Source organism: Heteronotia binoei, unplaced genomic scaffold (genome assembly GCF_032191835.1).
Source record: "Heteronotia binoei isolate CCM8104 ecotype False Entrance Well unplaced genomic scaffold, APGP_CSIRO_Hbin_v1 ptg001401l, whole genome shotgun sequence".
Taxonomy (NCBI): Eukaryota; Metazoa; Chordata; class Lepidosauria; order Squamata; family Gekkonidae; genus Heteronotia; species Heteronotia binoei.
In genome coordinates, this window is record NW_026800262.1 from 127,654 (window position 1) to 139,554 (window position 11,901).

At 46.3% G+C, this 11,901-nt stretch overlaps 1 protein-coding gene across 5 annotated transcripts in view; it reads left to right on the top strand.

Annotated features, from left to right (window-relative positions):
* Positions 1 to 11,901, top strand: part of LOC132591061 (phosphofurin acidic cluster sorting protein 1) — a 127,946-nt gene that overhangs the window by 65,930 nt on the left and 50,115 nt on the right. For 3 of the 5 annotated variants that reach the window (XM_060263942.1, XM_060263945.1, XM_060263943.1), the window contains exons 4-8: positions 1,496 to 1,621; positions 2,408 to 2,552; positions 8,037 to 8,128; positions 9,067 to 9,147; positions 11,531 to 11,590. In XM_060263942.1, coding sequence (XP_060119925.1) covers positions 1,496 to 1,621; positions 2,408 to 2,552; positions 8,037 to 8,128; positions 9,067 to 9,147; positions 11,531 to 11,590 — 504 coding nt within the window. The remainder of the gene's footprint in view (positions 1 to 1,495; positions 1,622 to 2,407; positions 2,553 to 8,036; positions 8,129 to 9,066; positions 9,148 to 11,530; positions 11,591 to 11,901) is intronic. The other 2 variants (XM_060263947.1, XM_060263944.1) reach the window with 1 other exon arrangement.

Sequence of the window (11,901 nt, forward strand, 5' to 3'; positions counted from 1 at the left end):
TCTGCCAACTGGGAGCCAAACATGGTCACAGTTCAGACCTGGGATGTGATGTTCCTGGTGCCAGCTTTCCAGCTCATTTCTTCTTTCTGTCCCTTTTTCCCAGGGAGAGTATTCAATCCTTTTGCACCACATAAATAGCCCCTTCCCGGCACTGAAGAGCTGGAAGGCACTGGGCCTGTAGAGAACTGTAAATTGTATGCATTCTGAGCCACATTGTTTAGTTTCACTGCCGCTCAGGGTGCGAATTGCATTTTGAAAGTGTTTGAAATGTTTATCAAAAATGGATTTGTATGCTGTCTTCCTCCCCTCACTTGCAAGAGCTGGCACAACTTGCAAAGCCAGGGAGGGCTTAATCTTGTGCTTTTTGTTTTAACTGGGAGTTCCTTTTAGAGGAGTTCGTCCAGTGCCTCCTACTGGGCCAGTCACGCTGGTGGGGAAGCAAGCTTTTGAGCTGTACAGTTTGGGACCATTTCAGATCCTGCCTATTTATGTTCAGCGTGGATGCAATGGTTGCACTTGGCACCTTCTTCCTGGCGCAGCATGAAAGCAAGCAACTAAACAGCAGTAGGATCATTTCCCACCCACCCCACAACTTCAAAAGTTCCCTGCACCATCACTATAACTTCAAGATGTGAAATGTATTGATTGTGGGTGGCACATCATGTGCACACAGTGTGACTTGCAGCTGTCTGCAAGCAGCCTCCCACTCACTTCAGGAAAAAGCATCTTAGACTGGAAGAATGTTATGTTTGGGGGAAGAAATTAAAGCAGCTCTCCATGGCAGGCAGCACTGCTTTGTTCTAATGGTGGCTCAGTAGTAGAGCATCTGCTTGGTAAGCAGAAGGTCCCAGGTTCAATCCCCGGCATCTCCAACTAAAAAGGGTCCAGGCAAGTAGGCATGAAAAACCTCAGCTTGAGACCCTGGAGAGCCGCTGCCAGTCTGAGTAGACAATACTGACTTTGATGGACCGAGGGTCTGATTCAGTATAAGGCGGCTTCATATCTTCATATGTTCTCCACTTTCGATGGGTCATCAGTACCTTGATGACAGTTGGTTCCGAGTCATTTTTGCCTGATGGAGGAGAAGATGATGATATTGGGTTCATATCCTGCTCTTCACTCTGAATCTCAGTCTCAGAGCGGCTCACAATCTCCTTTATCTTCCTCCCCCACAACGGACACCCTGTGAGGTGGGTGGGGCTGAGAGAGCTCTCACAGAAGCTACCCTTTCAAGGACAACTCTGGCTGACCCCAAGGCCATTCCAGCAGCTGCAAGTGGAGGAGTGGGAAATCAAACCCGGTTTTCCCCGATAAGAGTCCATGCACTTAAGCACTACACTGAACTGGCTCACTGTTAGGCCTTGGAAGGCAGCAACTGCAACACTGAACTGGTTTCAGCAAAAGTTCCAATTCTCTGTCTGCCTTCTTTGTTGTTGTGCTTGGTGCTTGCACAAGTTTGGGCTGCTGCTGATTTTGCATTCTGCTTCTGTTGCAGTATCCCCACTTCCTGAAGAGAGATGCTAACAAGCTGCAGATCATGTTGCAGCGAAGAAAACGGTACAAAAACCGGACCATTCTGGGCTACAAAACACTAGCTGTTGGCCTTATCAACATGGCAGAGGTAAGGCAAGAAGATGTTAGTCTTTCCAAGAAACGTAGAGGAATATATGGTCCAATTTCCAAGTGTCCATAGAGAATCTCTCTAGGGAATGCTGAGGATGTGGGTTCTGAAGCATTAAGTGTTTCCAAAGGGTCTCAAATAACAAGACAGGCACACCTACTTTATCTGTGGCAGTGCAAGAACCATCTTAGGGAGGTGTAAACTTTGGACAATGAGGCTTAGGGCATATACCTTTGGGAATATCTTTTAAGTATCTTATTTTGGCTCTTTCAACCTTGGCTTGTTATAACGCCTATTTCTCAGCAGTGATGATAGGAACAAGTATTTCAGAAGGGGAATGGAGCAGCCTTGGAGCTTTGATGGGGAAACATTGCCTCACATCATGTGGAAGCAGGGAGGGGGCTGTTGCAGAAAGCCAGGTGAAAGCAGCATTAGACCAGATAAAAGCTGAAGATAGGCTGGGAATTCTTCCATGGAGCAGCACTCAGCTCGTCTGCTCTTTATGCTTTCAAGTCTTCAGTCCTGCTAATGAACTCTTGCCAATTCATTTGTTTTGGTCTTAGGTTTAGGTCCCTCCCCCTATTTCTTGCTTGAGGCAGACAGTCGCTTGGATTGTCTGCTTGCATCCTTGCCCACTCCCTAGTTTGGCTTAGTGGACTTCAGGAAATGTAATTTTATGCTTAACTCCCCCCCCCCACACACACACACCCCAATTTCCCACTTTTTGAGCTTTTTGGGTAGCTGTATGGCGTTGTCCCAAAACCAAGCTGTTTCCCCTTCCTCCAGGTTATGCAGCATCCCAGTGAAGGAGCCCTGGTTCTCGGGCTTCACAGCAACGTGAAAGATGTCTCTGTTCCTGTTGCTGAAATTAAAATCTATTCTCTGTCCAGCCAGCCAATAGATCACGAAGGGCTTAAATCAAAGTTATCTGGTAAGTGGACTTATAAGTCTTGTTAACAGGCTCTTGGGTTTTGAGCAATTATAGTAACTGATATATATTCTGGCAGCAATATAGTCTCTGATAATAGTTGGTAAAATTATCCATGGATGAAGCACCGTGAGAAGAAGCCCCAAATCTAGCAAGATTCACATATGCTGACCCTGCAGCTTAAAATTAGATCTTGTGTTGAATTTTTGATTTCCTGGTGTGGTGGTTCTGCTGATCATGGATATTTTTACTGAGATGGGGGTGTGAGGGTCTTTGTTTTTAAACGTCTGCCTTGATTTTTATCTGGCATAGGCAAAGGGGCACCTTCTCAGTGCTAGGGACTGACAGATTGTTTATCATTGCTTTTCCCACAAGCGACCTGTCGTAGGCCCTGAACCGAAGCAGGGAGGTCCTACGTTTTGTAGAACATCTTGTACTTTTTTGGTGCTGAGCAAATGATAGTTGGGGATGGGTCGGGGAGGATATGCATAAGAGATTTCTTCCAACAGGATTCCCCACATTCTTGCACGACTACAGTTTCCCTGATTCTGCAATATGTTCATTAATGTTCGTTCAGTATGCATAGATTGGGGGCAGTGAAGGATATTTGACCTAGTAGCCTGCAGGAATACAGTGACACTTTGCTATCCTTTTGGCCAGTGTGTCCTTTTATTCTGTGCATTCCATTAGTCAGGGCTGCTTCACATACTTGCAGAATGCTCTAGGTTCTGTCCCTCGTCTTTCCGATTAAAGAAATATCTGGTAGCAGGGCTTGGGAAGATCCTTACCCAAGAGTCCCCCGGGCTGACTTTGTATATGGCATCTTCATATGTTCTTCATATAGATACACACGGGGTATTTGTGTTACAAAATATGGGGAATCTGAGGAGGGGGAGGACAAGCACTTCTCATTTAATTTCAGCCCTGCAGGGGCTGTACTTATCCTAGGGCCTCCAGGAGAATCTCACTAGATACATGGTGAAGCAAAAGAGGAACAAACAGCAGGCTCTTGGCTGCTTCTTGGCAACCTCCAGAGGGATGTTCAGTCGCTAGTCTTAACATGTTTAATTTGCAGGGGAGCAACCCTCATGCTTCTCAGAGCGTTGTTCACCAGTGTCCACTCTCTGCTGTGCCTTGTTTTGACAATCCAACTTAATTCCTTCAAACATGACTATATTTAGCCGTCTGTCTTGGAATTCTCTGCTTTACGATACTCTCTCTCTCCCGGGTGGCTGCCTAGGCAATAAATCTGGTTGCTAGGGAAACTGATGGAGATGCAGGCTGTGTGCTGGATTTATTCTGTTATTTGGGTTTATTACCAGCAGTGCTGTGAGTGACCGGACACAAGAGAAAGAGCTGGGAACTGAGATGAAGTCATGGCTCTCGGCTCCAGGGCCTCTTCCTCTGAATGACAGAGAAACTGCAGAGCCGTTCAGCTTGCCCTTTAAATTGCTTTAGGTTTTGCATCCTTTAAGGTGGCAAGTCTCCACCATAAGCGATAGACGAACCTCTTCTACAATTCATAGACTAAATCTTGCACAGAATTTTGTTTATTAATTGTGTCTCCTGCCCTTTGTGAAGGGGAAACCTCAGACTTGCTCAAGGTCACCTCATTTGCTTTGTGAATGAGTGGAGATTTGAACGTAAGCTTGCCTTTATACCAGGTTGGATTTTTAGTCCATCTAGTATTAGTCCATCTTCGTGAATTAACCAAACCCTCAAAACACTCTGATGATTGAAAAGAAATGTAATGCTAAGGGTAGGTGAGCATCAATTAAAGGGGAACTATGGAAAGAATCAGCCTGCTCAAGCCCCCTGAGAGTTTAGACCAGGGATAGGGAACCGTTTTTCAGCCAAGGGCCATTTGAATATTTGTAACATCATTCGTGGGCCATCAAAAATTATCAACTTAAAAAACAGTGTTCCGCTGAGGGAGAACGATTCAGGCCGGCAAAATTAATGTAAATAATTGTTTTTCTATTTGAAGTCTTGTGGGGAGAGCCTAATTCAACACACACACGCACGCACCCCAGCCTGCTGCCCTAGGCAAATGCCTATGTCCAGGCATATTAGACCACATCCCCTAATATTAGCATATTAGGCCACACCATCTGGGATAATCACGTGCAAATTGAACTGGTGGTAGCTGGCTCGCACCCTCCACCCCTGACAGCCCTCCTTCCCTCCCTTCAGCTGCTCTCAGCAAACCTTTAACGGCACCCATGTACCCCAGCAGCAGTCGTTCACAATGCCCATGAGAGAGGGGGTGGGGAAGCTCGGTCCAGCAGTCCCTGGGGGCCAGACCAAGTGATCTCAAGGGCCAGAAATGACCCTCGGGCCTGATTTTCCCCACCTGGTTTAGACAATCTTGGATTGGTGGGATTTAGACTGGCAGCAAATGCCCTGCTGCCTGACATCCTAAACTAGAGAAGTTGAGATCAAACCAGGAGTGTTCTGTGTAATAAGCATGTGCTCTGCCACTGAACCCAGGCCTTTCTCTCCTCCCCATCTGGTCCAAATACAGCAAGTCGTTCCCTATGCTTTAAGAGAGTTCATTTGTGGTCCCCAATCCCAGGGTACAACACTGAGATGGCAAGCCCTGTCTCAGGTTCATCCTGTTTGCATCAAGACTTTTTCCTTTCCTGTGACACATTCCTCCTTTCCTTCCCCGAGGTCATTGGTTAAAAAGAAAATGTCCCAGTTCGGCTCCCCAAGAAACTCCATTCACTGCTAATTTGGAAAGAGTAACTCTGAGTATCCTTAGAGGCCATATTAATGTGGTGGTTAGCGTGTTGTCAGACTGAGAAAACGTAGGCTCAAAGCCCCATTAAGCCATGAAGCTCACTAGATGAAGGGAAAATGTATGTCACTCTGAGCTCCTTGGAGAAAAGGCGGGATAAAAAATGTAGTCGTGTCTAATAGTCATCTGGCTGGTGCCCACGTAAATTATGAAAGGGCCGCCCACGGACAGAGTGGGGGTATTGCCATTCTGCAGGGACCCCTCAAGAGTCTAGCAAAAAATGACTTTGTGAATTAACCAAATGGAAAACCCTCTGATGATTGAAAAGCAGGGCTTTTTTTTGAGCAGGAGTGCAGTTCTGGCTGGCTTGGCGTCAGAGGGTATGGCCTAATATGCAAATGAGTTGTTGCTGAACTGTTTCTACAAAAAAGCCATGTGTGAAACAGTGGCGATGTCAGTAGGTGTGGCCTAATATGCATATGAGTTCCTGCTGGACTTTTTCTACAAAAACCCTGTTGCAAAGGAATATAACGCTAAGAATATGTGGGAAAAAGAAAGGAAAGGTCCCCTGTGCAAGCACCAGTCATTTCCGACTCTGAGGTGACGTTGCTTTCACATTGTTTTCACGGCAAACTTTTTACGGGGTGGTTTGCCATTGCCTTCCTCAGCCATCTACACTTTCCCCCCAGCACTCATTTTACTGACTCAGAAGGATGGAAGGCTGAGTCAACCTGGAGCCGGCTACCTGAAAACCCAGCTTCTGCCGGGGATCGAACTCAGGTCGTGAGCAGAGCTTAGGACTGCAGTGCTGCAGCTTTAACACTCTGCACCACGGGGCAGTATGCAAAGAGTATGTGAGCATCAGTTAAAGGGGAAAGGTGGGAAGAATCAGCCTGCTCAAGAACCCTTAGAGTTTAAACAATCCTGGATTTGGGAGGGGGGCGGTTTAGAGTGGCAGCATGGATTTTCCAAGTTCCCCTCACCCACCTCCAATTCTTGTGGGACCCAGATGGTTAATAACAAAATCTTTTGCTGACTTCATCTCTTCCTTCTCCTGCCTTTATAGCATATGGTTCTGTCTTACCAAATCTTCCAAGATTTGAACTCCAGCACTGAAATCAGAATCTGAGACCTAGATTAAGCCTTATAGACACCTCACTACAGCCAGGACAGATTTTTCAGGCCTTCCTTCCCAGGATATACTTGAGAGAGATTTGTAAAGCTTAAATCACTTTATCCAAATTAACTCAAAAGGGCTGTGGACTTCCTTCCCTAAAGAGAATAACGCCCTGCTTTTTATGACGAGCTCACACCAAATTTAGACACGCTGCAATTCTTTTGCCGAACCCATTGTTCCAGCTCAGCGCTCCCTCTCTAAAAACCTTACGTCTGAATATCTGGGAGCTGGTGCTGTTAACTACCATATACTGAGCTTGATGGATCTTTTGGCTGATCAGATAGGGCAGCTGTGAATCTGAAATGGTGCTAGTTTTCCTTGTAACCCCCATCCCCAGGACTGAGTGGATTCACTGTCAGTCTGAATGAGAAATGTCAAATTTGACAGTGCCCAGGATGGGCTGTGCAGATGCAAGGATTTTTGTGGCTAGTTAGGTCAGACTTGAATTGACTATTGGGATGGAGAATTAAGCACAGACTGGATGCTGCTGGGTTGCTGCCTTCTTTCCCCCGCTTGGGTGGGGAAGGCCGTGTTCTTCAGTTACAAATCAGAATGGCTCGCATTATATAAGTTATTAGACAAGAGTGAGAGTCTCTCTGGGACAGCGTGAACGGAAAAGGCAATCACTGGTGTTCCTGACCAGTCGAATGTACAAAAGCGTTCTTTGATATGTGTCAAGGTAACCTTTTAGAGACTCAGTATAGGATTCTTTGAACTGATTTTGATAACCTATAGCACAGGGGTGTTGAACTCATGAGAATCAGATCTAACATAAATGAGACCTTGTTGGGCTGAGCCATGTTGGGCCTGGCCACATGCGTACCTATTTAAGATTAGTTAGCAGAGAAATAAACTTTATAAAGGACACAGACAAGCACAATTAAAGATTTTTAAAAAGAAAACCTTAAAATAAAACACGCTTAAAACATTAGCACTCAGTTTTAAAGGTGCTTTCTTTGTATCTTTCCCATGGGATCCAAAGGAAGCTCTGGCTCTTTCCTTCCCCAGGGAACCAGGAAGGGGAGGAGCCTCAGCTAATAGAAGGAAGAGAGGCTTGGCTCAGTAGCTCTACTATGCAATTGAGAGAGCTTGGCAAAGCAATCTCTTCCTCCCCAAGGGAGGAGCCTCAGCTAGTGGAGAAAATAGAGACTTTGCTCTGTAGCTCCTAGGCGATGGAGCAAGCCTTGCAAAGCAAGCTGTGATGGAGGAGGAAGCCAGAGAAAGGGAGAAGGAAGCAGAAGACAGCCAGTTGCTGATAGGAGCCCTTTGAGGGCCTGATTCGGCCCCTGGGCCTCATGTTTGATACTCCTGCTATAGCATCCTTAAACATGCAGTAAGACTGCAACCGGAATGTAACTAGTGTTGTTCTTTTGGAGCTGACTTAGCTTCTTTCCACAAGCCTTCTGAAGGCTTGCCTCATCCTCCTTTACTGTAAATTTGTCCCAAGAGAGAACCTATTACAGTAAGTCAGTCTGTCTCTGGTTTAATATATGAAAGTGCTGTAACTTTTTGGCCACGAATTGGCCATGTTGATTTCTGGTAATTGTTTTGGACGTGAACTGTCTTCTAGATCGGTCTCCTGACATCGATAACTATTCCGAGGAAGAGGAAGAGAGCTTCTCTTCTGAACAAGAAGGTAGCGATGACCCCTTGCACGGACAGGTAAGCTCTTCTTCTTTCATTTGCTCTTCTTCTTCTGTGAGGTCCTATTGTGGATTAGTGATTTGCAAAGAAATTTCCTTCTACCTGGCCACTGATGGACACTTTGAGAGCTCTCAACTACCTGTTCTTCTTTTTAATATAACTTCTAAATTATATTAAAAGCCTTAAAAATTTTCCTGATTTTTGTTCAAAGCTGGATAAGATGGGTGTAGATGTGTTGGGGTGGAAAGATAAAACCCCCAGCACATCTACGTACACCCATCTTATTCAGCTTTGGACAAAAATCAGGAAAATTTTTAAGGCTTTTAATATAATTTAGAGATGGTTATTAATGCCACTTTTAAGGTTTAACATCGGTGGAATATGAGAATGCTTTTATGTAGTTAGAAATTATGTCTGTGACATTATTATTATTATTTATTAATATTCTGCCCATTCCCCCAAGGGCACTCAGGGTGGAGCAGATCAATATATGAGATTTTGTATATTGTTATTGTTGTTCAATTGACCGTAATAAATTGGAATTGGAATAAATTGGAATTGGAGAGATAAAACCTCAAAATAGTGGTTCAGCAAATCCTGCTTGAAGCCATCTAAAAAGACCAAAGAATAAGGGAGCTGAAGGCATGGCATTTGAACCACTGAAGCCTGACTCAAAAGTCCACAGCTCTGAGAAGGTTAGCTAGGGGACAGAAGAGTCAGCCTCTATCCCAGTTCACACTGTGTATAAAGTTACCTGAAGCATACAGGACTCCTTGCTAGCACTGTCCATTTCTTGCTGCTGATGGAAGATAATCTTATCACAGCCCTTCTTGGTCCAAGGCAGATGATCCTGTCCCATGCCTCAGGTCAAGGGCTAAAACCTTGACTGTCGCTGGGGGGATCTTGTTCATGACCCCAGCGTTATCTACATTCTGGGTTTCTCCTCCTCCCCACAGGATCTGTTTTACGAAGAGGACGACCTTAGGAAGGTGAAGAAGACTAGGAGGAAACTGACCTCGACTTCCGCAATTACTCGGGTGAGTGGCATTAACCGGCAGGCTTGTCCGGTGATGCGTTTGGGGCCTGTCGCTCCTCTGCTTCTGCCTGTTTCATCTCTGCAATTGATAGAGTCTCGCTATAGCTAAGGCCCAGTGTGTGACGATAGTTCACAGAGACGGGGAAAACAACTCCCAGGCTTGGGAGCGGAGCAGATGGCTTACCTGCTGCCGGGCTCCAGTGTGACTGCAGCATGCTTTAAGGCTGCCGCTCCTGTTCATCAGTTTAAATGCTGTGTTGCTCAGAGCAGTTCTGTTCCTCCTCCAAGCTCCTTCTAGTTGCAGTCAGCTTACAATCGCTGTGGTGCCGAGTAAAGAGTCCCCAGCTCTCCTTTGCCGGCACTCCACCAAAGATCTGCGATTGAACTTGATCAACCATGAAACCTGCAAAGGCCTAATCAGCGGGCTTTATTCACAGGAGGGCCATTTTGAGGATAGGAGAGAAGTCAGTTTTCCCGGGTCGGTGAGTCCCACAGCGTCAGCTGCCCACAAGCCCATCGCCACGCGGGTTCTAGGCTGGCAGCTGAAGTGCCAATTGGTAATTCTTACGGGGCTGGATTTAGGACAGTGCCATCCTTCTGCCAGTCCTTTTTATTATTATTATTATTTATTAAATTTGTGAATCACCTCATCCTGGCCAGTGCTGGGCTCCAGGTGATGTACAACAAAAAATATACATAAAAGCAATAAAACCAGTGAATTAACAGTTACAACCCAATGCCCATGGGTTTCTATCCAGCCAACACTTCGCCAGTGTGAAGCTGAGTTATTGTGAGCTAGCTCACAGTTTTTTAGCCTCTGGCTCACACATTTTTGTATTAGCTCTGGAAGGATGGCCCCAGAGCAAACTAATATATGCAGTGGCTCACAACTTTAATGCCAGTAGTTCACGTAGTAGAATTTTTGCTCACAGGACTCCGCAGCTTAGAGATTCTCAATGAATAATTCTGTAGGAGTGCCCTGCAATTCAACAAGTTGGGACTATCTTCCCTTCAGGTTGGTTCACATCAGAAGAGCATCACCTTTTTCTCCAGCCTAGTTTGCAGCTATGTTGTTTCTCACCAAAAAAAAAGCAGAAATGAGGTTCTGGGAGTTATTCTGAGAAGATGAGGACTCACCTGTGCTAGTCGCAGAATGACAGTTTCCCCTCTGATTCACTGGTTGAAATTTCTAGAGGGAGAAGAGTGAGGATACACAGAGAGCTGTTAGCTTCCTCCAAATTTCCTTACCTCTGGGGGGGGGGCAGGAAACAGATCTAAGCAGCCTTGATCTCTGGCCACATCTTCATAGAAAATAAGCACTTATAAATGTTCTTTATGTCCACCCCGCCCCCCCCACCACCACTCGGTTATTTCTTCCTATTTAACACATCTTTGAAAATGAGCCTTTAGGGGTTTATGCATTGGGTGGAGAGCTGACACGGGGAAATTCTTCTCCCTCTCCCAAAATGCTGGAACTCAAGGGCATCCAATGAAACCGATTGGCAGTAGGTTCAAGGCAGAAAAAAGGAAATACTGCTTGACACATGTGAATGTGGAATTCACCACTGGAGGACATAGTGATGGTCATAGGATTAAACAGCATTAAACAGGATCAGATGGATTCATGGAGGATAAGTCTATCAGTGGCTACTCGCCATGGCGACTGAGGGGGAAGCTCCATATTCAGAGGTGCTAAGCCTCTGAATCCCAGAGCCAGGAGACGGCATCAGGGGAAGGCAGCCTCTGTGCCCTGTTGTTGGATCTCCAAAGGAACAGGCTGGCCACTGTGTGAGGCAGGACGTTGAATCAAACGGACCACTGACCTGATCCAGCAGGGCTCTTCTGATGTTCTTAGGTTAAGTGCCTAACTCCTCATGCTGCCTTCATGAAATATGCACATTCTTCACGCCGAACTGTTGAGAGCAGCACTCTTTAGGTTTGCAAGCTAAGCAGGGTTCCTCTGGACCAATTACTGGAAGGGAAGGCTTGAGTAATGCAGAGGTTCTGCAAAGGCAGCCTTGAGTACTGGGCTACAGCAGGACTGTTTTCTCTCTCCCCCCGCCCCCCCCCCCCAGTTGGTGCTGCCTCCCTGAGCTACCCTGAGGCTGTCTGCTTCCCGCGTTCAGCTGCGCGTGGCCTGCCGGACTGGCGAATCTGCTTCAATTACTTCTGCCATGTACCATGACAAGGATGATAAGCCAGGAAGAAGTTTTACATTCCCGTCTGTCCGGCCAGATTTCAATTAGGCTTTTCAGTGTCTCTTGCCCCTCCGTGCCTCAGCGTCAGTTTTGGCGTGCTGTCCCTCGAGGGGCTCTGCTTGCGTCTGTCCTGTTCACTTGGTTGATGCCTTTCTAACAAAGTAAACGGTGCCTCTTTTTTCACAGCAGCCAAATATTAAGCAGAAGTTTGTGGCTCTGTTGAAGAGGTTCAAAGTGTCAGACGAGGTAGGTACAGTAACATTACCCGCCCTCGATTCTGGTGAGCGAGACGCCTGCTTATTTCGTGACATGCTGGCTTAATTAACGGCCACTGCATGACAATAAAATTTATATGAAGTGTAGCTGGCAGCGCTGGATCTTACAGGCAGTTTTATTGTAGGGATTATTATCACGTGGTGGGATGGGCCGGAGCGGAGAGGGTGGGGAGAGACCCAGGTTATGCTGCCAATCAGTAGCAACCAGGACTTCCCTGCCTGTTACCTAGAGCTTAGGGATTAGTTCGTGGCTGCAAACAGGCAAAGTGTATGGCCTTCAGC